At 33.1% G+C, this 26,089-nt stretch overlaps 2 protein-coding genes and 1 pseudogene across 5 annotated transcripts; all 3 read right to left on the bottom strand.

The window, feature by feature from the left end:
• Window positions 1–2,250: 2,250 nt before the first annotated feature.
• Window positions 2,251–5,806, bottom strand: LOC123894928 (annexin-like protein RJ4). The gene is made up of 6 exons (XM_045945065.1): window positions 4,210–5,806; window positions 3,741–3,886; window positions 3,397–3,615; window positions 3,051–3,263; window positions 2,869–2,958; window positions 2,251–2,551 (listed from the first exon to the last, which is right to left on the bottom strand). Exons 1-6 carry the CDS (start codon window positions 4,280–4,282, stop codon window positions 2,348–2,350), a joined length of 945 nt encoding a protein of 314 aa, XP_045801021.1. The 5' UTR covers window positions 4,283–5,806; the 3' UTR covers window positions 2,251–2,347.
• On the bottom strand, window positions 4,285–12,330 carry LOC123894930 (annotated as a pseudogene).
• A 5,360-nt stretch (window positions 12,331–17,690) lies between these two features.
• LOC123894925 (probable leucine-rich repeat receptor-like serine/threonine-protein kinase At3g14840) lies at window positions 17,691–25,293 on the bottom strand. 4 transcript variants are annotated; one of them, XM_045945062.1, is made up of 24 exons: window positions 25,186–25,293; window positions 24,441–24,600; window positions 24,078–24,149; window positions 23,880–23,951; window positions 23,669–23,740; window positions 23,482–23,553; window positions 23,284–23,355; window positions 23,116–23,187; window positions 22,942–23,013; window positions 22,770–22,844; window positions 22,321–22,392; window positions 22,126–22,197; window positions 21,737–21,799; window positions 21,602–21,664; window positions 21,485–21,520; window positions 21,345–21,379; window positions 20,872–21,251; window positions 20,504–20,702; window positions 20,282–20,413; window positions 19,915–20,033; window positions 19,588–19,798; window positions 19,229–19,466; window positions 18,920–19,070; window positions 17,691–18,408 (listed from the first exon to the last, which is right to left on the bottom strand). In XM_045945062.1, exons 4-24 carry the CDS (start codon window positions 23,897–23,899, stop codon window positions 18,010–18,012), a joined length of 2,625 nt encoding a protein of 874 aa, XP_045801018.1. In that variant the 5' UTR covers window positions 23,900–23,951; window positions 24,078–24,149; window positions 24,441–24,600; window positions 25,186–25,293; the 3' UTR covers window positions 17,691–18,009. The 4 variants fall into 4 exon arrangements, with proteins under 4 accessions (XP_045801018.1, XP_045801016.1, XP_045801015.1 ...); XM_045945060.1 differs by lacking the exon at window positions 25,186–25,293 and adding an exon at window positions 24,815–25,157 and having other exon boundaries at window positions 23,669–23,728; XM_045945059.1 differs by lacking the exon at window positions 25,186–25,293 and adding an exon at window positions 24,815–25,156.
• Window positions 25,294–26,089: the final 796 nt, after the last annotated feature.

The following is a 26,089-nucleotide window of genomic DNA, read 5'->3' as shown; positions in this document are numbered from 1 at the left end:
AAAGAAATACATAGTTAATTCAAAAAATAAATTGAAATACATTTGATTTTAAATTTAGAAATATTAAAAAAAATTGTTTATTAAGTATCATAAAATGCTTAAATTTAATTTATAATTTTTTTTTATAGTAGTTTTAAAAAAGTGTCCTGCTCCGAGAACACTTGTTAAGTTGTCACTAGTTATCATGACCCCAATTTCTTTGCCTTTTTTTTTGACGCACCAATTTCTTTGCCTTGGAAAATTAAAGTGACTGCTAGGAAACTATAAGGATTTATCGCTAACTTCGAGGAAAAATGTTATTTTAACACAAATTTTCAAATAAAAATTCGACAAATCTACGTTATATGTCACTTTTTTTAATTTTTTAAGTATTTTATGCACGCTTTGGCAATTGTGTATATAGAGGGGCAAAATATAGGTGTTGTATTTTTGTCTTTATAACTGTGTTCATATAACATAGCTCAACTTTGATTATTAGGAAATTGAGTTGATCTAAACTAGTTCAAATCTCCTCTAGTTTCATATGCTCCAATTTTTTTAGTTCTATGCCTAGATGTATAACACGTGGTAAATAAAAAAAATCAATAGTTGTGATAAAAACCTAAAAATCACTTTTTTGTTTTGTTTAATAAAACAAAATAAAGAGATGTGTTCCAAAGAGATGAACTTCAACCTCGCAAGCTAAGAATGACTCGGATATAAAGAGACGTGTTCCAATGAGATGGATCATGGTAAATTCGGCAAACTAAGAATGAACAAAAGTAGAACCAATAGACTACAACAACACAGACTACAACAACTAAAGAGAAGAATAAAGATACACAAATTTAGATCTAAACTAAAGTCTAGAAAAACAAAAACTTTCACCACTAATCAACCACATCACTAATCAGCTACACGACCCTAAACTAGCTCCAATGCAGGTTTGATTACACATTATTCACTACCGCCACCGTTGAAGTTGCAAATCACGAGCGGTTGAGACATTTTCACCGTTGTGGGAGGCATAATCCCGACTAAAAGGAGAGATCCCTAGCTTACCTAGGTGATGAGACCTAGGTGCTTGGGAGGAGACAACCCCTAAGGGGTTTGAGAGGTGGCTCTGTGGCTGTAAAGTAGGATTTGAGATGCGGCTACAATGCTACCATTTGAGAGAGAAAAAATGTACTTTATAAAATAAATTGTATCAAACATTGGGATTCCGGATATTTTTTTCTAAGCAGGGTTGGCCCAGAGACAGGGCAACCAGAATCATAGTCCAGGGCCTTAACATTTTGAGAACTCACTAATTTTTTTTAGACCAATCAATCGAATTATATGTCAAGTATATTTTGCTAAAATATTTAATCACAATACGTCATGTCATCTGGTGTGGTGGTGGGTTCTCCTCATTTAAGATCTCAGCTTTGTGAGATCACGTGTTCCATGAGTTTTTTTTTATATATAGATAGTATCATTCTATAACTTATAAATAACTTTACTACTTTATTTTTAAAAAAAACTACATATTGTTAAGTTGCAATTTTTATTAAAAAACACTATCTATTTTTTTTAATGAATATTAGCTTGAAGGTATATTTTATTATTAAATGATTAGAATATGGCTATTTTTTATATTAGTGATGTTATTTATATTTTAAATAACATTTTTTTTAATAAAACATGTATTAATTTTACGAAATTGTTTTGACTTCTTTTCAAAAATACCCCCTCAGCTACTTAAATAGTGAACTCAGGGGCACAAAATCTAGAATAAAACAATGCAAACCTTGTAAAATAGGGGCAAAAAAGGGTGAAAGATACAAAAATATTAGATTTTATATGGTTCGCATCTTAGGATGCGAAGCAAACTAGTTCCCATCTTAGGATGTGAATTGTTTTTTTCTTCCCCAATTTTTGCTATTTACACACTGACATAATTGGAAGTTCGAGGGGCGCATGCAAGACTCGGGGGCACAAAAAAGAATAAGTCGATTCTTTTACCTGCAAAAGGCCTCTTTGTTGTATTCGCCCTGGGCCTCCTCCAAATGTACAGGGACAACTGCTAATAGAGAGGATATTTAGTTGTTAAATAAAGGGTTATTTTCTTTGTTCTAAGACAAATATTTATTCAACAATATTAATAGTGTTGAATATAGTTGAGTACCCTATGCTTTGTGGCTAAACGTCCGTCTGATCTTTTGAAATTTTAAGCCTATGTTTGGTTAATTAAGCTTTTGCACAACAAAAAGAAAAAACATGTAATTCCTCGTCACCAAATTATTATAATAGTATTATTATCATCACCATTATATAGTAGCTAGGTTCAAGTTTTAAAAACAAATACAAAACAATTTTAAGACATGTTTTAGTGTTCTTTCCCCAAAAGAGTAAGAAGGAACTTCTTGTAGTCTCCAGAGATCTCTTTGGCCACTGCATCTTCAAGGTGAATGCTATTTCTCTTGTAATACAGCTCTTTGATGTCCTTCAGATCTTTCTCAGCCCTTGTGACCACCACACGAGTCAGTCCGTCCTCATCCGTTCCAACCCCTTTCAGCACATTGCGTAGAACCTACGCACACGAAGGGAAATTAAAGGTGAATCAATTAATCAACACAATGTTATTACTTATATCATTAGAAAAATATTTTAAACGATTGTAGAACATAATGGTTTTAAATTGCATTCACAGTTGTGATCTTTCATATTGTTGAATAATGTGGACAAATGCAACTCATGCAGCCATAATTAAGATTTTGGCGTCACTGCAGAAGCTTTAAGTTGTGGCATTGAAGTTGCGGACTACAATTTATAACCACTGTACCGAAACATATTTAATGTAAAATGAAATGTCCATTATAGAACAAGAAAAAGTAGTGTTAGTATTACCTTTTCATAGTACTTGTGATGGTCATCGATGCAACGAATGGCGACATGGACAGCCTTAAGGAAGTCATCGGAGGCATCATTCAACAGCTTCTGCAAAGACAGAAAGAAGATTAATGAAAAATAGGAGGCCAAAATCGCATAATCACAGTATCTGAGGTCAAAAACGCATTTAAGTCTATTACCTTGCTAAGGGAATAGCCGTAATCATCTCTGTAACGGTTGAAAGTCGCCTTAAGTTGAGTCTTGCTCCTTGTAGTAAGGATCCTAATAACTTCATCAAGTTTACCTTTCTTGTTTTTGATAGCTTCATGAAGAATATCAGCTTCGATTTTTGCCAAAATTGGATTGATTTCACCACCATCATATCTAAATGAGCTCAACAATCCAACCACAAGCTGCAAAAACAAATATCATAGCCTCAAACGATTAGATACTACAATAGTAGTAAGCGTTCGATCTTATAACGTAATAGTGCTTAAGTTTCCTCTCAGACAATTGTAAAATGGTTATTAGTGTCACTTTATTTACCTGGCGAAGATAGCCAGAGGTATGTGCAGCAACATGTTCTTCCAACGAATGCTTGTATCGGTTGTGATAGGCCCGCCTCACAACTAAAAGCTCTTCTGGTTTAAGGACACATGCAATTTCCACAATGACATGGTAATCACTGTTAAGATTCTTGATGGCTACATTGGCCAACACAGCATAACGATCTGCAGGTTCCAATATCCACCTATACATTGCTTTCTGTTTGGTTCAAATTAACTACTATTAGTACATACAGGACATTTTTTCTCTTTTCTTTTGTAAATAGGATATTTTTTGCGCGTTACTATAAATTTAAATAATAATAAGACAAAAATCAACGTTACCTCGAAGTTACCAGAGAGCTCTGATTCAATGCGTTTAATGAGATCTTCTTGGTAAATGTCATGGTAAGCTTGTCTAATTTGTTGCCTTTGAGCAGCATTTCTATGACCCATTATAGCTATGATAGCACTCTCATCAGTTCCCCACCCTACAAACACATGGAAAAATGATTTCAATATTCAATAATTTAAAGATGATTTTTATTATATATTTTACATATTTTGAGCAACACCGAAAAGAGGAGAACAATCATCATTTTGTTTTATTGACCATCCCAAATAGGCCCATAGTAAAATTACTGATTTGAAAGTATCACTTTATTTAATCATAAGTGATATAGCACTTAATATTATTAAAAAAAAATAAAAAAATAATTACATTATAACATGGCTGTAATTACACTAGTAAATTAAACATTGGGAATTTTTTTCATGAACTCATAAGATGAAACTTTAAATAACTAAATCTAACCTTTGACAGCCTTCCAAAGAACATCAGCATCTTCCTTGGGAGAATGATTACTAGGAGCAACAAGAGTAGCCATGATTATAATGTTGATTCTATGATTTTGTTATGAGGTAATTTGGATGTTTTTGGGTCAATGCTCCAAAGTATGTATTTATAATAAGCTCTTACAAAGTCCATTGTCTACCAAGATAGTGTAAAATTTAATTAAAAGATTCTTTTTTTCAACCATTTTTGTTTAAAAATCATAAAAGAATAAAAGAAATCAACATATTCCCTTGTATTGGTGAACACTTATAAGGAAGTGTTTAGGTAGATATTTTATAAGGAAGTGATTAGGTGGATATCACTTTTACTGTAATTTATATTTTGATGTAGAGTTTAGGTAGATATTTTATAAGGAAGTGTTTAGGTAGATATGTTCCCGGCTGGTTTGGTCCGGTTTTTAAAACTATGCTTTTACCATATTTCTACATTAAACTCTCAATGAGAATAGAAAATTATTAATTTGTGGTAAGAACATATACCTTTTGAAAATCAATGATTAATGGAGCAAAACTCAGGGTACCGAGTGTTCATCTTGTTCTAATATATTCAGAATGATTAAGGGAGAAATGATCTTTACCATCAGAATCTAAGATAAATCTCGAAATTTTAGATTAAAAAAACCATACAAATTCAATTTAGTTATTGCACCTCCATGATCATTTTGGGCTTTGTCCATAGTTATTCTTGGAAGGCCGGTGAAGTAATCGGTAGCTACCAAAAGAAAGGGGTAGAAGGGGCTCGGGATCTTCGCCATAAACTTGAGTGCATTTATTTATAACCCAAATATCCGAGATAAACTCTTCTTCAAGAGTCCATATCGCGTCACTTAGCAACGAGAATATCTCGGATAGATTTACTTTTCTCAACCTACCGGTTACTCGAGCGTCGTACGCATTTCCATTTTTACCCTTCCGCGACTTAAGTAGCGGACATTGAAAAATGAGTAATTTTTGAGAAATTTCACCCTTACCGTCTGTTACCTAGGTCGCGGAACAGTCGGTGGTCAAAAGCTCTTGCATCAATCAGAGGAATGCCAAGTGGCCAATTTTAATTGGCTCTTGGTGGCTGCCAAAATGCCTATAAATAGTCACCTTCAGAAAATTGAAGGGACACACCTCTCCCACTTAGGTTTTCCTGCATTTGTTTTTTGCTTAGTTTGTTTAAATTTTCTCATTTGATGTGTAAATTGCTGCACGGTCCTTCGTCGGTTAGCCGACGAAGGACTTGTTATGTTCAAATTGGGTACGGTAAGATTAGTCGAAATGAATTCTACTACATTCACACTCGGGGTAACACAAATGGGACTCTCCCATACACAAATGAGATTGTCCTATACTGCTGAACCGGTGGCTGGTAGGAGGAGCAAGACGATGAGTTACCATGATTTAATATTACGGGGACAAAATCTCACAAGAGGAGGCTAGGTAGTTTATTCAATAAGAGCAAGATGATTTGGACGAAATATTGAAATTGATGTAATTTTTGTGTCTATTGTGTTAATGAAATATGTCCCCGTTTGGATTAGCTTATTTTTGAGCTTATGCAAACAGCTTATGCAATACTCCCTCCGTCCCAAATTATAAGGGAAAATAAAAAAATCACACTTATTAAGAAAAAGTAAAACATGAGAATTTGAAGTATCTTTTTGTGGGTTTTCCTTGGAATAAGTTGCATAGGAAGATGTAAAAACAATTTTTATTGGTTGTTGTTTATTGAGAAAATGAGAGAGAGAAGAAATTAAATGCAATTTGCATTTAATTTTATGAAAATAAGGAAAAAACATTCTTGAAGATGATTTTTTCTCTTATAATTTGGGACCAAAAAAATGGGTTTTTTTCCCTTATAATTTGGGACGGAGGGAGTATAAATTAGGTTTTATGCTATTTTATAAATTCACACTAGTGGAAATTGTATTTTTATAAGCTATTTTATCATAAACTACCTTGACAAACTTATAATAATACATAAAAATTGCATAAGCTCAAAAATAAGCTAATCCAAACGGCGCCTATATATATTTACCTTGCAACTTTGTTCAATATTACTGATTGCGTTTCTTCTACTATCTGGCAAATGTCGTCTTCTACTTAGGTTGCGGGACACCCTACGTTTCACGTCCGCTACCTAAGTGGCGGAACCGTCGGTGGTCAATTCCCCCCACACAGCCAAAGGCCTACCATGTGGCCAATTTTAATTGGCCACAGGTGCGGCCAGAGGGCCTATAAAGGTAAGGAAAACTCACACACTCTTCTCCCACTCTTCTTCTTCTGTTAATTTTATTTTTTAGTGTTTGTATTGTTTAGTTTTATCATTTTGTGCCTAAGTGGCCGCATAGTCCTCCGTCGACTAGTCTTACTGTAGCTACCGATGTTGTTTAGTAACAATGGTTGGTTGCGGTATGCTATTCGACGAAGAACTTTTGTGTCCCAATATTTAGCTACGGTAAGATTAGTCGAAACAGAGGTACAGGCCAAATAATGGAGAAGTTCGATAAAAACAACGAAAAATTACATTGAGTGCGAATATCGTAAATTAAAAACATAAACTAAAATAAACATCAAATAAATTAACTGGTTCAACTTTAGCCTCTTCATCCGTTCTGGGCTTAACCATGAGAGCAGCGATTTCGTCGAAGGTTCTCCGACGCCTCTTAGGAATCATGTTTGACAGTATAGCTTCGACGGATCTGACCAAAGTTGCGTCTAGCTCGATCGGTCCCTTCGTCATGTACCAAGTGAAAATGGAGAACATTGTTCTCACATCGTCGTCGGTCAGAAGCTCCATTTTTGTGAACAACACAGTTCCGTCTGTGCATACCGACGGACGACGATACATGATCTCAGTTACCTTTCTCTGTTCGCGAAAGTGGAGAATGCTGTTCAGTCGGCGCTTCAGATCAAACAGTGTAATATCATCATGGATCCTCACCAGATTCGGCGTCCCGTTGTTGTAGTAGATTGCAGCTAAGCTAGTGTTTGGTTGAAAATCTAAAGCATTCAATTTTTTTTATGTGATGTGAATGAATGAGTGAATAAAACACTCACTCACCCCTATTTATACACGTTCTGGTGCGTTTAAGTCCACACAAATTCTGACCACCGTATATCCGCGACTTATGTCACGGCCACCCTACGAAATTATTCCCGCGGTTGGTCGGTGGTCAGAATTTTTGTGGTCTTTGGTTACCGTCAATGGTCAATGGACGGTGGGAGTTTTGATTGGCAGTCAATGAAGCCGTTTCCAATTTCATCCAATAGGATTCAAGCAAGAATTCTATAAATACAAACCTTTGTTTTCATTTCTTCTCTCAAATTTTGTTTAAGTTTTGTGTTTTGTTATTGTAGTTTTGTTGTTTTTAGGCGTTTACGGCCTCAATGTCCGTCGCCGGTTAATCATAATGATCTTACGCATGCATGTTCTTTCATGGCGGCGATTGAGATCATTATGTTAATTAGTTTTTTCGTTTTGTATTTCTTTCAACTGATAAGTATGTAAGGAATCACAATGTAATAATATTATGTTTTGTTTTGTAATGAAAATTGATCACTATTCTACCGATGTCTTTGTTACATTTATAGTTATGTCATTTTGTTCATTTTGCTGTCAAATGTACGTCCGCTACCTAAGTTGCGGACGGCAAAACGTAATAGGGTGGTATGGTAGGGTGTGCGCCCTCAGCTGATAAATAAAATACACAACCGCTACCTAAGCCCCGGATAATATTTCGTGACCTAAGGCGCGGACAGAGGTACTATGGTAATTTAGTAGGACGCGCCCAGAATTAATAGAGTGGCAAAAGTAAATCTCTGTAATTAAAGGGTAAGTGGATATGTAGTCATCTAGCAGAGTATAACCTAGGAGATAGCGAATCAGTTAAGAGGGTGTGAGAGAGGGGGTCTCCCCACTAAATGTGGCAAGTTATTCACAAATTGCAGCTCAACTGACTCACAAATTGCAGCTCAACTGACAGAAATGTTGAAATTGCTAGTGATAGCCGTCATGACCGGAGTTCTAACCCCGATCCCCTCACTTTGGGTGCATTTGACCCAACTTTTTTTAAGGTTAAAAGCTGCTTCTTTTCCTATTTTTCTTCATATTGTTCAATTTTGTGGCTTCTTCTTTTCCTATTTTTCTTCATTAATATTAAGCCACTTTTTTTTAATAAGAGCTTCATGTAAAATAATTTGGCTCAACTTCCGACTTAATGGGGAAAAAAGCTAAAATAAAGTTAGGCCAAACGATATTAGTGTGAGTTGTCAATGGCTTGTCATTTTGTCTATCTACTACCAAAACAAAGGTGACAAGTTTAAGCCACTACTGTTTTTTTGAGCAATGTGTATTTTTGAATGATTGTTTTGCAGTCATGTTTAAAACATTGTAAAAAGTTCCTCAAAAAAGGGAAAAAAAACTCAAAATTTAATTTTTCAATCAAGAGTTTTGTAGCTTTTTATCTTTATCTTTTAACATTTTTAAAAAAATCATATATAATTCTTCACATTTTAAAAAATTCTAAAGTTTTGTAAATAAACTTTTTATAGTATTTTAAAAATGTCTGAAAAAAAATTATTCAAAACTTTCAAAGTTTAGAGATAATTAAATAGTTTTTAAAATTTTGAAAAATGACAGGGAATAAAACTGCATGATAAAATTTTTGTATGACCAAATTTTTATTACTAAATCTTATATTTTCATTTTATTACAATAAACAAATTAAAAAATTAACTATATTAAAAAAATCATAATAATAAGAAATACTAGTAGTTTAAAGACCAAATTACAAAGAATTTTAATTTGGGGACTTATTTAAAAATCTCAAATAATTCAGGAACTAAAGATTAATTAAACCAACAATGAATGAAAAATATAATATTTTATAGTTTTTTTTTTTAAGGATTATATAATATTTTATAGTTAATCTTAGCAATTATGTGAAATGTAACTATATATAAAAAAATTATCTCTGTCCATCTTGTATTGGATCTTCTATTATGAATGAAATGCATTAAGTTTGTTTTTGTCAACAAAAAAAAAATTATCTCATTTTGGAGCTCATGGCAGATCTGCAACAATGGGATTTTTAGAGAAGATGACGTTACAGTTGAATTCTAAATAAAAAATTTAAAAAATTACAGAACCGGTAAACAAGTAAAAACATAAAAGTTGAGGGTGACGTGGCTTTATGTGATAGGTGTGTGTTAAAAGAGTGTGTTTGTGAGTGTGTCCTTAGCATTGCTCGTTGAGATATTCTATATTTATGACTAGGATATTATGGTTTTATGACTTGATACTTATTTCCAATTTGGGTGACTCATTTGTATATTCCTCTTTCAATATATGAAATAAACCAACCTCAGTTTCAAGTGATATTAAGAATCTTCTGATTGAAAATACCTGAATGTTTGTTGAAACTGTAACAATATCATCAGCACCGAGACTTTTTGCAACAGATAATCGATGGTCATCCATATCCACAACGACAATCCCAGGTGCTCCAAAAGCACGAGCCGAAAGCATTGTAACAAGTCCGATAGGTCCTGAACATTTGTTTCTGGCCCGATATTAGCTCGCCTACATGCATGAACGCCGACACTTAATGGTTCACACATTGCCCCTTCCTCCAAGCTCACATTCTCAGGAATTTAAAACATAGGTCCGCTGGATGTACTATCTGAAAAGAGAAAGGTGTAACTCAAACATGGTTTTATTTGATTTAACCGCAGACAAATATTGTTAGACAGTGTGAGTATGTGACATGCATATATACAAGTACTTGGATATGAGACCGGTGTTCAACACATGCGAGAAAACCAGTTGGTATATAAAAGATAGCTGAAGACTCTACCACGTGGAGCAATGTGGATAAGTGTTATGACTGACACATTTGAGTAGAAAAGACAACTCAACGTGGTACATAAAGGGCTCCGAAAAGGGTATCTATAAGCTGAATTAAGGTTCACGGCAGAAAATCTGGATTGCATAAAACTATCAATTAACCTGAGGACATTATATAAGAACAATTGTAGAATCAATTATAGAGTATAGCTTTATTTCATAATATACACTTCCACTGACTATACATTTATATATAGAACAATCGTAGAATCAGCGCTAAGATGAACAATGCTACTATTGGTTGATGTGAGTCAATATGAAGAAAAAACACATTATGTAAAAGAATAAAGAAAACAAATCTAACAAGAACCGATGGAATGAAATTCAATATTATAATTTTCATCTATTAGATATTTATTGAGTATGGTCCATATTTGCTAGAGACGCTCGAGTGTGGTGTAACAGAGCAAGTGGAGCTAAACGTGCAACAAGCGTAATATAAAATTACAACAGTCATTCTGTTGTTGGAGACATAAGCATAGTTGATGAACTTTGTTATCAATTGTTGTGTTCATGTGTGTTTATTATCTTCTTTCTCGAGGGTTGAATTTGCTATTTTTAACAATATTTGTGAAATTCATTAGTATTCTCAGATAAAGATAATGCTGTTTTTGGTTACTGATGATACTTTACTTGTATGCGAATGCGAATTTTAACTTCATACTGTCATCGTTCCTTGACATTTCTTATATTTAGGAATGAAAAGTAAACTTCCATTTGGACAAAGATCAATGGTTTTAAATTGTGGTCAGAAACCGCAATTGCGATTGCAATATAAAGGTTTTTGCAGTGTCCGCAACAATATCACAACCGCAATTGCACCGACATCGGTCACATTTTTCTGCAATACAAAGGTTTGAAACATAACCGGAACCAAAAACTCAACCATGCAAAGGAAATACTTTGAGAAGTTGTGAATTTCTTCAACAAACCTGATTAGCCAAGGAACCATGAACTGGTGGAGTAGCAAAAAACTTCATCTCAGGGCAAAGATTATATCGACAAAGTTTGCAATGGTCACAACGCCAACAGCTGATCCCAGGCTCGATCGCCACACGGACACCAGGCACCAAACTCTGTACCTGACTACCAACTTCTTCTATGATCCCAGCACACTCATACCAATAACCATCGGTTCTTTAACTATAAAATCGGCACATCTCATTGTCTGAAAGTAATAAAATACTACATAGATAAGTGCAGGAAATAACATCTTGAATGAAAATTACAGAATACAGATTATGTAGGAAATCACTTCCAGATTAAGATCATCAAACTCACCAAATCTAAATGTATATTTTATTTATTTTTAAATATTGAAATCGGATGTAACAGTAACAATATCTACCTTGAGGTAGTGAACATCACTCCCACAGATTCCAACCGCTTTCATTCTAATTCTGACATCATGGGGTCCTTCAAACATACAAAACGAAGTAAGCTAATGATTTAACATAAATATTACATTTGGATTCTCTGCGGTCGATTAATGACAATTTTGGCACAATCAATCCAAACCGTACTCAGTGTCAGTGTTGTTAAATATGGGCAATGGCACCACCGTAGCGTGACAGATTTTTGGTCAACCACTATAGGCGACGTTGGTGTGTTTGGCAGATTTTTGGCCTTCGGTAATCTGCCGTCGACAAAATTTCCCACAGTTCAAGTTTTAATTTGAGTTTAATGGATATGCTCTGTCAGTGTAAATTAATTTTACACTGACATCCAATAGGAATCAACCATTTCTCCACGTCATACCATTAAAGTGGGATGTAGTGAGGTGATTTGGCAGAATACATGGTTGCTATTGGATGACAGTGCGTATCCTCTTTTCTCTTTGAATCTGATATATTAATTGATCCAAATTCCCAAGTTATAAATTGCTTGACTGTGTAAACATCATCATTTTTTATCAACTAAAGAGAATCCAAATCCCAAATTTTTAACAACGAACTTCATCCGAACCATTCCCAAATTTCGAGTCCAATTTATTAATCAATTCAAAGTTCAGAATCACTTGACTGTGTAAACTTCATTCATTTTTCAACTACAGAAAAGACAAATCCCAAATTTGTAACAATGAACTTAATCCAAACCACGACCACATTACAAGTTAGAATGTTGAATCAGATGTTTTAATCAATACAATAATATAATCATAACAATAATAACAACAATAATAATAGCAATAGAATGAAATTGATACCGGAAAATTAAGAAGAATAACAAGAGAGGAAGATTGAAAGGTTAAATCTTGAGTGTTTAAACCAACAAGCCAAGCAGCCATGTTCTGTTGATCAACATGATCATCATCAACTGTCATTCAACCTTTACCCAATTTTCTTAATCACTCAAACTCTTCTCCAACCTCTAATTTTGAAGCTTGATATTAGAGAAGTGAGGTTTTTGCCCAAACTAGCTTTCATATTCAGGGACTAGGGTCATTAAGTTCATCCAACATTTTCAACGTATGTAACATTTGGGACAAGGGTCATCATAGCAGAATCTGTACCCATTCATGCATTATTATGGATAAAAATTCAGAATATTTTTTAACAGAAAATCGAACACCAATAGAGACAATTGATTGAGTAGCAATTAAGGCAACAACTAGCTTTCACATTCAGGGACTAGGGTCATTAAGAATATGTCTCCATTCATGCATCACTATGAATAAAAATTCATAATTTTTTTTAATAGAAAAGTGGACACCAATCGAGACAATTGCTTGAGTAGCAATTAAGGCAACAACTAGCTTTCATATACAGGGACTAGGGCCATTAAGAATATATATGCATTCATGCATCACTATGAATAAAAATTCATAATTTTTTTTAATAGAAAAGCGGACACCGATCAAGACAATTGTTTGAGTAACAATTAAGGCAACAACTAGCTTTCATATTCAGGGACTAGGGTCATTAAGTTCATCCAACATTTCCAACGTATGTAACATTCGGGACAAGGGTCATTAAGTTCAAAATGCAAAATCAATTCTAAAGCCACCATCCTATTTTTCCATTATGAATAAAGAATTCATAATACATATTTCTCAAAGATCGTTGAGGCATCCAACCCTTACAAAACTTTTCCATTAATTGCAGTTGCATAATTGAATTTAGGGACTAAGGGTGATGAAAGCAGAATCTGTACCCATTCATGCATTATTATGGATAAAAATTCAGAATATTTTTTAATAGAAAAGCGGAAACCTATAGAGACAATTCCTTGAATAGCAATTAAGGCAACAACTAGCATTCACATTAAGGGACTAGGGTCATTAAGAATATGTCTCCATTCATGCATCACTGTGAATTAAAATTCAGAATATTTTTTAATAGAAAAACGGACACCTATAGAGACAATTGCATGAGTAGCAATTAAGGCAACAACTAGCTTTCATTTTCAGGGACTAGGGTCATTAAGAATATATATCCATTCATGCATCACTATGAATAAAAATCCATAATTCTTTTTAATAGAAAAGCGGACACCAATCGAGACAATTGCTTGAGTAGCAATTAAGGCAACAACTAGCTTTCATATTCAGGGACTAGGGTCATTAAGAATATATATCCATTCATGCATCACTATGAATAAAAATTCATAATTTTTTTTAACAGAAAAGCGGACACAGATCGAGAGAATTGCTTGAGTATCAATTAAGGCAACAACTAGCTTTCATATTCAGGGACTAGGATCATTAAGTTCATCCAACATTTCCAACGTATGTAACATTTGGGACAAGGGTCATTAAGTTCATAATGTAAAATCAATTCTAAAGCCACCATTCTATTTTTCCATTATGAATAAAGAATTCATAAAGAATTTTTCTCAAAGGTCATTGAGGCATCCAACCCTTACAAAACTTTTCCATTAATTGCAGTTGCATAATTGAATTTAGGTACTAAGAGTCATCAAAGCAGAATCTGTACCCATTCATGCATTATTAAGGATAAAAATTCAGAATATTTTTTAATAGAAAAGCGGACACCTATAGAGACAATTGCTTGAGTAGCAATTAAGGCAACAACTAGCTTTCACATTCAGGGACTAGGGTCATTAAGAATATGTCTCCATTCATGCATCACTATGAATAAAAATTCATAATTTTTTTTAATAGAAAAGCGGACATCAATCGAGACAATTGCTTGAATAGCAATTAAGGCAACAACTAGCTTTCATATTCAGGGACTAGGGTCATTAAGTTCTTCCAACATTTGCAATTGGTATGTAACATTTGGGACAAGGGTCATTAAGTTCATAATGAAAAATCAATTCTAAAGCCACCATCCTATTTTTCCATTATAAATAAGGAATTCATAATGCATTTTTCTCAAAGAACATTGAGGTATCCAACCCTTACAAAACTTTTCTATTAATCACAGTTGCATAATTGAATTTAGGGACTAAGGGTCATCAAAGCAGAATATATATACATTTATGCATCACTATGAATAAAATTCATAATTTTTTTAATACAAAAGCAGACACCGATCTAGACAATTGCTTGAGTAACAATTAAGGCAACAACAAACTTTCACATTCAGGGACTAGGGTCATTAAGAATATATATCCATTCATGCATCACTATGAATAATCACATTATATACACACGTACTTATTTTTCTTCATTTATAAAGGGGTCTATAATATAGTCACATTATATACATTTTGTCAGTATATAACATTTTATTTAATTTTGGTTTAAATATGATGTTAGTCCCTGCTAATATAACACTTTAGTTTTAGTCCCTGTAAGTATCTTTGGTACTAGTACATACTTTTGGACAAAGTCTGATTACCTTCCAGCAGCTGTGGTGTGAGTGGCACAGTCATTTCGGAACGTCCCATTCCAACTAGATAAACTTTGCCTCCTGGTTGAGTAGCATTCAATGCTGTAGTCATGGTTTTGTTAAAACCAGCACAATCAAAGGTAACATCTACACCAGCTCCCATAACATTATGAATCTGCTTAACTTCTTCAGCTACATCCTGTAAAGAAGTGTATTTGAAATTTAGTTAAACCAGTATTTACTCACTTGGGTCTGTCTAGATAAACAACTTTTCATACCAATGCTTATATATAAGTATTTAACAAAAGAGATAATAAATTCAAATTGTTTTCAAATAAGCTATATGTTTTATTCATAAGATATAAGCATTGAGATTGATATAGCTATGACACTAACACGGAAATGTCGACACCGGTAATAATTTGGAATAATTGAATGTAAATTATGTAATTATATGTGTCAGTGTCGTGTCTGTGTTGACACTATTTAGAAGGTAATAATTTCAAGTTAAGGGAGACAATATAGATGCATGAGAAAATCGAAAACCCATCATTGATCATTCCCAATAGGTATCGATTATAAACCAATAAGCAGAGAATTGAAATTTTTTGGGACAAAAAACGTTTCTTGAATTAAAGTTTCCTGTTTTCAAGAAGAAGATTGAATGGATTTTGATTTAGGGTTTATACCCTAATTTTCATCAAAAGAAAAAAAGAAAAAAGGGTTTTGAATTTATGAAGCAGAAGATTGAATGTTGTTGTGTTAATGAAGAATCAAAATCAAAATGCAAATATATGGAAAGAAAGTTGAAAAAATTACCGTAGCAAACGATCGAGAGCATAAAATAGAAAACCCTAGCAACAATGAATCTAAGGGCTGAGAGATTTAGGCGTTCTCTTCTTTCTCCCTTTTCCTATCAGCGCCTCATCCAGACTGTTCCTCATCCTCTCAGCCGTTGCCACCGCCGTGGCTCCTCTCATCACCGCCGTGGCTCCTCTCAGGAATGCAAAAAAAATAGAAAATTGAGTGATGTGAACAAATTAAAAGGGATTCAAAACGAAGAGAACGTTAACACAGTTTCTCTTTTTCTATTTCTTTTTTTCAATTAATTTAATCTCAGCCCTTAGATTCATTGTTGCCATGTGTCACACATCTATATATTGAAAAGTTGTAAGCAAATCTAATTTTTCCATTCGCGTGTAACGGTTTTACTTTTTTATAAATATAAATAATAAATAATATTTATAGTGTATTCTTTTTTTTCATTAATAAAATGACGTACCGTCAGTATAAATTAATTTTAAACTGACAACTAGTAAAAATGAAGTATTCTTCGACATCATATTAAGAAAGTATGGTTTAGTAAGGTGATGTGGCGGAAAATATGGTTGGTATTGATTGACAGTGTAAAATTATTTTACACTGTCAGTGTATATTCTTTTTCTCATAAAATTATCAACTTTGCATCAAAATAAAATAAAATCATTTTATTTCCTGTATGTGCATATAAGTTTAATGGACATAGGCAGACAATAAAAAAAAATTAGACACTCAACCAATAAGAATGCTTCAACCTTTCATGCCATATCAAAAAAGTGGGGTGACGCAGCGAAAAACTTGATTGTGATTGGTTGACAGTGTAAAATTATTTTACTGTCTGTGCATCTTTTTTTTTTTTGGGGTTAAAAATATTTTTTTGATTTTATAAAACTATAAAAAAAAATGAACAATTTTTTTTTTGTTTTTTAACCTATAAAAGTGGCAAGTTATTCACAAATTGCAACTCAACTGACAGAAATGTTGAAATTACTAATGACAGTTGTCATGACCAGAGTTCTAACCCCGATCCCCACACTTTGGGTGCGTTTGACCCAACTTTTTTTAAGGTTAAAAGCTGCTTCTTTTCCTATTTTTCTTCATTGTTCAATTTTGTGGCTTCTTCTTTTCCTATTTTTAAAACTAAAATAAACATAAGAGACCAAATGTATAGTTAAACCTTTAATTTATGTGATTTATCTCTTAGTCTCTAATTTTAAAACTAATAAATGTAACTTATCCATATTAATGCAACTTGATCCCTCAACATGGAGCCTTAATAGATGAATATAATACTATATTTTCATAAATTAAGAAATTAAATTGCATCAACTTACATAGTTAAGAGATAAAAAATAAACTATTAGGTTTATTCGAGTGGTAAGAGATTTGGACAAACTTAAAAGATGTCAGCTCTTTAAATCAATCATTGCGAAAAAATATATTTATATTTTAAAAAAAAAAGTGTATATATCTCAAGTTACATGACAATCAACATTTTGGCCACATTTATTCACGATCCAAATTATAAATACACATTGAACAAGGGCATGAACAAGCAAATATAATTTAAATTTTGTTCAACGTAAGAGAGGTTTGTAAATTCTCAATCTATAGTATCTAAAGATTAAACATGGCCTTAATAGCATTACCACCACGAGCACTTGTTTCAAAGGCTTCTTCCACTTCCTTTTGTGAAAAATGCTAACAACACATTTTTTTCACACTTCCCAAATTGCAGTTTTTCATTGGTCGAAATTCATATTCATATAAATCCCACAAAATTTAAGTGAAATCATCTTATTTGTGGGATTCCTTTTAAAATAGTGGTACCCATGTTAATTTTCAATAAATGAGTTTATAACATAAAATACAAACTTATAATAAAATAAAAAAAAAAACATAAAATACAAACTTTAAGAGATCAAAAAATTATAATGGAATCAAATGGCCCTATTGATTTGCATATTTCAATATATGATGGATACAGTTATTAAGCTAATGATTTACATGGTATCTTCATCATTTTCTCCAACAAAGATGATGGTGTTATACTATCAAAATAATATGTGCAGTCTGCATTCATCAAAATGGATGCTGATTTACACGTTAATTATATTATCAACTTTTCTTAATAGAATGTAAAGAGCGCAAAAAAGAGACTTATAAATAGAGTCGAAGGTAGTACTCAGTTTTGAAGATAAAGTGGCGGGACATCAAGCAGGTAGATGCAATTATTTATCAATAAACACTCTCAATATCTTTTCTCCCAATAGGAAGAATCAAGGTGGACAGGATAAAGGTCTACAGCTGATGAAGATGTAGCTGTCCATGGTCTATCATTTGATAAACTCTCACTTTGTGTTTGTGACTTACTTACCTTATTTTCGTCCGTCTGATAGTAATGCTGCCTCATTGATTCCATCTTGTTTTCATCCATTACTTCACTTGAATCTGAAACAAATTCTGGAACCACAGTCCTTAATTCAAGCATACTTACCACTGACGACATAGACGGCCTAAGGTTTGAAGTGGCATTGGTGCATAGGAGAGCAACGTTGATCATCGCCATAATTTCCTTTTTGTTGAAATCTGAACCTAATCGCCTATCAACTAGCTCCATTAGGTCACCTCTGTCTTTCAATAAATGTGCCTGTCGAAAGAAATAAAACCAAGCATCGTTTGGTTTGAAACCCAAAGTCATTTACAATAGATACATTCAACTTCTGAAAAAAATTCAAAGCACCAAATTGGTTATAATTCTGTTAAATAAGTTAAAACCAAAATGATGTGACTTATTAAAATGCTTAATGATACTAAGATTCTAGAAAATTGCAGTAAGTATGAAATGTTTTGTACAATTACTCTTCTAGACAGATTAAAATTACATAGTATTCTAATCCTCTTAATAGTCCTAATGAAATTTAAGGCTTCAACAAATAAATTTTTTCCTATTTTCAAAATTAGCATTCTGTCTCTAAATTTTTAATATTTTTGATAAGTTGTTGTAATGTTGTTGGTCAAGACAAGGAAATCGATAAGAAAAAGGGAATCGTGATTTCATTCTCTTGTATAGCTGAATGATTACACCACAAATGAACAACAATATATGTATGACACAAAATGAAGTGTAAGTAGATAATAAGATGGATAATCAAATTTACCCAATCAAGAAGATAGAATGCTTCCTCCTTTGCCAGATGCATGGTGTTGCTCCTTCCACTAACGATCTCCAAGGCAACAATTCCAAAACTATAAACATCTGCTTTGTCCGTCAAATAACCATGCATTGCATATTCAGGAGCCATATATCCGCTGCATAATTGGAACATATCATTGAAATTACTTGATATATGTATACACCATCATATCATGGTTGTATATTATAAAAATATACAATTGGAATTGAATTTGATAACTTTTTGCAGTAATTTTTAATCATCAAGGAGAAGGCAAGAATTATAGTTACTCACTAGGTCCCAGCAATTCTAGTACTAATGTGAGTATTGCCCTCCTCATCAAGCTTGGCCAAACCAAAATCAGATATCTTTGGATCGAGATCCATATCAAGTAAAACATTTGTGGCTTTGATGTCCCTATGAACAACCTTCAGTCTTGATTCTTCATGGAGGAATGCCAAACCTCTAGCAATACCAACACATATCTTCTTCCTTGTTGGCCAATCTAATTTTATTTGATGTTCCTCTGGACCTTTATTTGTGAATGTAATAAAAATCAGAACACGAAACCACATAGTAACGAGCAAAGTTAGAAATTGTGGACTATAACATAAATAGAAACCAAAGTAGACAAACAATATAGGAAATGTTACCAAATAAAGCACGAGCTAGACTATTGTTTTCCAAGTATTCATATATCAGCAACAACTGATCACCCTCCACACAACAGCCATATAGTTTAACAAGATATGGGTGTTGCAAAGCAGAAATCATTCCTATCTCAGTTAAAAACTCACGATTCCCTTGCTTTGATTTAGAAGAAAGTTGTTTGACCGCTATCAACGTCCCATTGGGTAAACATCCCTGCATTTCGAGGAATGTTATTTTGTTAGCAGTTTGAAAAATAATTTTCTGAAAAAAACATGTAAAATTATGATAAAAGTATGATAGCCAGTGGATTTGTTATATTATGAAAATACCTTGTACACAGGACCAAACCCTCCTTCGCCAATCTTATTTGAAATATCAAAGTTGTTTGTTGCTGCTTTGATTTGTCTCAAGGTAAATAAACCCGTTTGAAGGTCTAAATTCTTCAGCTCTGTTAGTTGAAAAGAAAGATCAAAGATCTCTTACACTAAGAAAATTATACATGGACATTCTACATCCACAACCCATTTCTTGTAAACTTGCAACTTTCTTTTTATCAAGATAAAATTAGTAAAAGTACGTACTCAAACTTACTCGGTCACTCAAAATGCACAGGTTTATTTTTTATCATTTGAATAAGTCATTTGTTAGCCAAAAGTTTTATAATACTGGTATCAAAAGAAATTAATTTGTAATTACCTCTTGCCAATGAGTTTTTCTTTTCAAAACATCCTTTCCACCAAAGTATACCAAATAATAGAATGATAATGATTGTTGCTGCTACGACAATTTCAACAACAGCACCTGCAGATATGCTTCCAGGTGCCAAATCTGCTTGATTATTATACAAAACATTTTAAATATTAGATCATAACATGGAGATCATATCATAAGATTAGGATCGTACAAAGTATAATCTACCAGATTCCACTGATATAGCTGATATAAGAGGACCATATACTGATCTATTTGGGAGATACTCTGTCCCTTTTCCAGCCCAATATAAACGGATCTCCAAGGTATTACTAGTAACAGCAACATCTTTGAACAATTTTACGACCTTTTTACCAACTCCTCCCGCTTCTTCTGCAATATTGAAGTCCTTTTGCACCTGCTTTCCCTGCAACATTTTGTTCACAATGTTAATGCTTCGTAATGATTGCAACCTACAATAATTTTAATCGTAATTCTGAATCATGTACCTGCTAATTAGAAAAATATTCAGTTGTTAGTGAGATTACTAGGTAGTGATCAGTCGACTATTGAAAGAAAATTGTTAAACCATGTACCTGAATATAGATATCAAATACACGCCTTCCAAGACTACTATAAGTTTGATCGTCTGTGAACATTATTTCCGCAAAATGTAGATTTACGGTGTAGCTTCCATTTGCGAGGCAAAACCCATAATAAGTCAAAGAAATAGGAGAAACCCGTGCATTCATGTACAATTCAGAATCCACCATAGTAAGTTTCGATATACTTTGCGGGGAAAACGTTTTTCCAAGTAGATCACTATCAACGAATTGACCAGTGCTGCTAAAGGCCCAATTTTCTGTTGGACTGACGTCGAATCTAGCTGGTCCAGATGAATCTGAATCACCAACATAACTTGTTCTGTTGACTGTTGCTTGATGTCCACCACAATTTATATGAAGGGAGTATGAGTCTGGTTTGAGCAGAGATCATGTGAGAAACTTGCGAATTATTAAACTAGAAAAACGAATAAATAAACTAGGAAAGTCACCACGAAGAAACTCACGTTTGTGACATTGAAAGCTCAAGCACGAATCTACTCTGAGAGAATGATGAAAGGAATAGAATAAGTTAGCATGATTTTTAAAATAAGATTAATCACATAAACACACATTCATGTTTTAGTATTTATAATACCAAACTTACATGTCATTGCGTGCCCATGAAGTAGAAAACAAGTTCCTGTGACATATTAGAGAAGTTGGTGTATCAGGAAGGTTCTTAAGTTTGCTAATAAATGCACACAAATGCAAGGATTCTTACACTTTTTCATCTTGACATATCTGACTCTCTTGGCTAATGCTGAAGTTATTGTATGAAAGATCTCTATACACAATTATAAATTTTGACTCAGAATATGATAATAAGATGACAATGAGAGACTTAAAGATAACTCACACGTCGGAATTCTTTCCCCAAACAGGAGGCACTGGTCCAGTGAGAAGGTTTCCAGTCAAAAATCTACCATAAAAGAATATCAAGATATCACTAAACACAGCTTAATGTTTATTGAGGTAGACCGAACATAAAGGAAAATAAGGTATGAAAGACTGAATCTATTTATTTATATTAATATAACTGTCTCAAGGAAGCCTTCGATACAGAAAAGTGTTTTAATTCTTAAACAATGACCAAGATTAATGAAATAACAAAAAATCCTAAATTTATCACTTTGGCTGTCATTGTTACAATTCATATTTTGTCACCTTCTTGACCCAAAAAAGTTGCTTCGGAAAGATGCAAATAACTTTTGAAACGAAATTCAATGATATATGTGAATTTCATACATGTAATTTGCATTGCTCATGTCAGCATAGGTCCTCGGAATTATTCCACTTAATTTGTTAAAGCTGAGGTCTCTGAAAGAGATATCATATTGAAAATATGTTAAAATGCTATAGAGAAAATTTGTAATAGAAAAACATTCCTGCAATATAATAAGCTGGTGAGCAATATACAAAATGTAGCAAGTATGCAATTACATGTGTTTTAATGTTGTCATTTTCACAATATATTCAGGTAGTTTTCCATTGATGTTGCAATTCCTCAGAATCCTGGGAAACAATAAGATAGACAACGATATATTATGAGTGCCTTTCTTGCTGCTTTTGGCTTAAATATCTTTTAGTCCTTTAACTTATTTAAAAGGTGCAATTTGGTCTTTTAACTCCTTTTTGGGTCAAATTGATCCTAATTCTACAAACTAGATCAAGTCAAATTGATCCTAATTCTACAAACTAGATCAAGTTGGTCCTTTTCGTTACCTCAATAAAGACCAACTTGCATCTCATAAATAAGTAAAGAACCAATTTGAACCAAACAATAGTTAAAGGACCAACTTGCAGGTCATAAATAAGTAAAGACTAAAGACTAATAATGTATTTAAGCCTTTTCTTTTCTATTTCTGAAAGAGGCAGAGGAATCAACTCACAGTCTGTTTAACAATGTCATATTTTGAAGTTGCGGCAAAGGTGCATATTCAGATCCATTCAAATCACTAATTCTCCTGAAAACCACATTTGAATCAAAGCTACGTAAACATAATTAAATTGAAAATTAAACTTCAACCGTTACTTTATCAGTATATAAAATATCATACATACAGTTCAACCAAGTTTCTCAAAAGTGAAATTTCAGAAGGAATTGGCCCACTTAATCCACTCCCTTGGATGACTCTGCCAGAAGTAAAGTAACCATTGATAATTACTTTCAAAAGTCAAGCAATACAAAAACAATTAAATTTGAGGAAAAATTAATATCAAAAGAGGAGTGCATACAGTGTATTGATATTTGTCCATTTTTGAATAAAACCAGGTATCTTTCCAGACAATTGGTTGTCCGCAATTCGGCTGAGTTGAGAGAGGGCATGAAAATTGAAGCATGATAAAAATTATTTTTTTAATTTAGTCATTCTGTAAACATCGCCACAAAAATTCGGCGCTTACAAATCTTGCAATGCAGTGAGCTTGGCCAACGTTGCAGGTAGTTCTCTAGTAAAATTGTTAGAGGAAAGTTGCCTATGCAAAATTGAAAAACAAAACAGTAAATTATGATTCTAAGTCATGGAAATTAAAGTGAGATTTGAACATTGGGATTTCATATTTGAATGGAGTACATCAATTTAGGAGAAAAAGAGTACTTACAGTGTTCGAATCTGAGTTAGACTCCCAAGCTCAGGTGGAATATTTCCAGACATTTGATTGGCCGTTAAGTCTCTATCCATTTCAACTTACAGTTAAGCTCTACTAAAACTCTTTGAAATGAATGCATACATATTTTCGTACTTATGAAATGGACTTTTTTTGTTAAGTATGATAATGAGTAACTCACAGCTGTATCAGAGTAGATATATTTGCAATCTCCGTTGGTATTGAACCAGTTAATCGATTGCTGGAGAGAGTACTATGATGATTAAGAAACATGTTATCATTAGCTTATTTTTGCATGTAATTACTACAAGTCTACAAGAAAGTGAATGCAAAGTCTTATAAAGAATGTAAAATAAAACCCATATGTCATGATCTTAGAATATAAATAATACATGTTAAGAAGATTCGTCATGGAGCCCCATTCATTAGGAATTGTACCGTTCAAGTAATTGCGAGAGAGGTCACTGTAATAGAGGGAGAGAAAGATTTTGTCATGCAAAATAATATATAGATACATGTAATAGAAGATATAAAACAAGGTCAATAATATTTTTAATTTGGATGAGAGGAAAAGTGTTAGAACTACATACATAATTTGAAGGTAACGCAACCTGTTCAGTTCCGGTGGTAGAGTGCCGGGAAGATTTTGCTCTTTCAAAGTTCTATATGTTCATTTTACCATAAAAAAGTTATATAAATAAATTATTTCTAATATACTTCTTAGCTAATAGAAGGGTAGGTATATAAATACTGGTTTTACTATGTCAAACATAACTTTAGCACAAAATATGTATCTTTGACAATACCGATTTTACTTTCAAGGGTAGGTATAACTATAAGTATACAAGTTAAGTTTATTACATGGTAGTAACCGATCTAATTCATGTATACACACATGGCAGAAGTTGTCACCAGCTACAGATAAGGGCCAGTTCTACGGAAAAGCGACTTACATTGCAACAACATGGCAGAAGTTGTCACCAGCTACCGAGCAGTTACAGGTGACATTGTTCTCTAACTTAGTAACCCAGTTTGGTTTATTACTGCAAGGATCTGTATCGAAGTTCCAATCCTTCTTTCCAAGTGAGTTAGCTATATCTTCAAGAGCTTTCTCTAAATATACAATTGAAAGCTATCAGTTAAGTACTGAAAAGACTTATAAACTACACACACATATATCATCAAATTGAAACACACAATGAAATTATAAGCAAAAGAATACATGATACTTAAACTGACATGAAACCATGGATAAAAAAAACTGGAAAAGAAAGACTAAAGATATTTCTTTATTATTTGTGACCTATGGTATAAATTCATATCATACTTTCATCTTGGTGAATATTAGTAGCAGCAAAAGCTGTTAAAGATATGAACCAAATGGCAATGAGTGAAAGGAAGAGAAATTGAGAGGAAGTGCTCATCTTAATATTAACAAGGAACAGTGAAGATCAGATATCAATAATTTAGAGGTAGAGAATCTGATTATATAACACTGTCAATTTATTCCTTAAATTATTAATATGACAAAATAAAAAAACCTTCAATAATATTAATCATTTTAAAATGGTTAATCTAATCCCTAAAACTGTCAAGGAAAAACTAATGTGGTTGAGGGGTCATGTAATTAGTGTCCTAAGAGCACTAGTTAATAACTCAAAAAATATAGAAATTTGCATTGTGAATGACAATTTTTACACTTTGAAAAAGTTGAACACGTCCGTTTTCATCACTTTTCAACTCAATTTCTATGTTTGTTTCCTTAACGAGTGCTGTGAGAACACAAACAAATTTTACAGAAGTAAATTGATGAATGACCCAGAAGCAAAAGCAACTGCAGTTAAATATCTGGGACAAATATGAGAGCACCAATAATGTTTAATGCACTCATTGATGAATGATTGTGAGACATATATTAAATGCATGGACTATACTATAGTACATAGGAAAAAAGATTGAGAAGACTCAGAAAATGCAATATACTACAAGTCAAGCTTAAGACTATTTTGCATGTACTATACATGTAAGCTCCCCTTAGCTAGGAATTATAAGAAACACATAAAAGACAAAAACATAAAGAATTATAAAGGACTAAGATGAGTTGGAATTTATTCTGCATGTACTATGTATGTATTATTTGTCAGCCAGGAATTATTACAAACAGATAAGCGGCAATCATTGATTCAAAAACAGTGACTAGTGTCTGCATTGTTGTATGGTTGTATATGTCAAAATCAAACAGTGAAACATGACAAAATTAATCACAGTGACTAATGTTTGTCATACCCAGCTCTGTTCTTGGCTGCAACCGACACCAACTAACAGCCGCCGTTTATAAACAGAACTCCGATCCGAGGACTCCACCATCAAGCTCCGTCGCTCACCACCATAAGCTTCTCCCGCGCGCATTTCTCTATAAATTTTTTATTATAAACGTGATCAGAGTGAGTACAGTTGAAATTAAACAACAAACAGTACAAGACTTATTTTTCATAAAACAGTTAAGCAGTTCAGCATAATTGAATGAAATGATTATTGTCAATTATTGTTTGAATTCTTCTTCTTCTTTTTCATTACTTTTTTGTATGATCCAAAATAATAA

This window comes from Trifolium pratense, linkage group LG7, assembly GCF_020283565.1.
Source record: "Trifolium pratense cultivar HEN17-A07 linkage group LG7, ARS_RC_1.1, whole genome shotgun sequence".
Taxonomy (NCBI): Eukaryota; Viridiplantae; Streptophyta; class Magnoliopsida; order Fabales; family Fabaceae; genus Trifolium; species Trifolium pratense.
This window is presented reverse-complemented; position numbering and strand designations above follow the sequence as displayed.

Coding starts and splice junctions, on each gene's coding strand:
- LOC123894925 (XM_045945059.1), bottom strand. CDS start 24,911: ATGAGCACTTCCTCTCAATTTCTCTTCCTTTCACTCATTGCCATTTGG. Junction 24,150..24,440: donor TTCTGCCATGTTGTTGCAAT/GTAAGTCGCTTT, acceptor ATGAACATATAG/AACTTTGAAAGAGCAAAATC. Junction 23,188..23,283: donor CTCACTGCATTGCAAGATTT/GTAAGCGCCGAA, acceptor CTCTCAACTCAG/CCGAATTGCGGACAACCAAT.
- LOC123894928 (XM_045945065.1), bottom strand. CDS start 4,282: ATGGCTACTCTTGTTGCTCCTAGTAATCATTCTCCCAAGGAAGATGCT. Junction 3,264..3,396: donor CCTCTGGCTATCTTCGCCAG/GTAAATAAAGTG, acceptor TTGTTTTTGCAG/CTTGTGGTTGGATTGTTGAG. Junction 2,959..3,050: donor ACGGCTATTCCCTTAGCAAG/GTAATAGACTTA, acceptor CTGTCTTTGCAG/AAGCTGTTGAATGATGCCTC.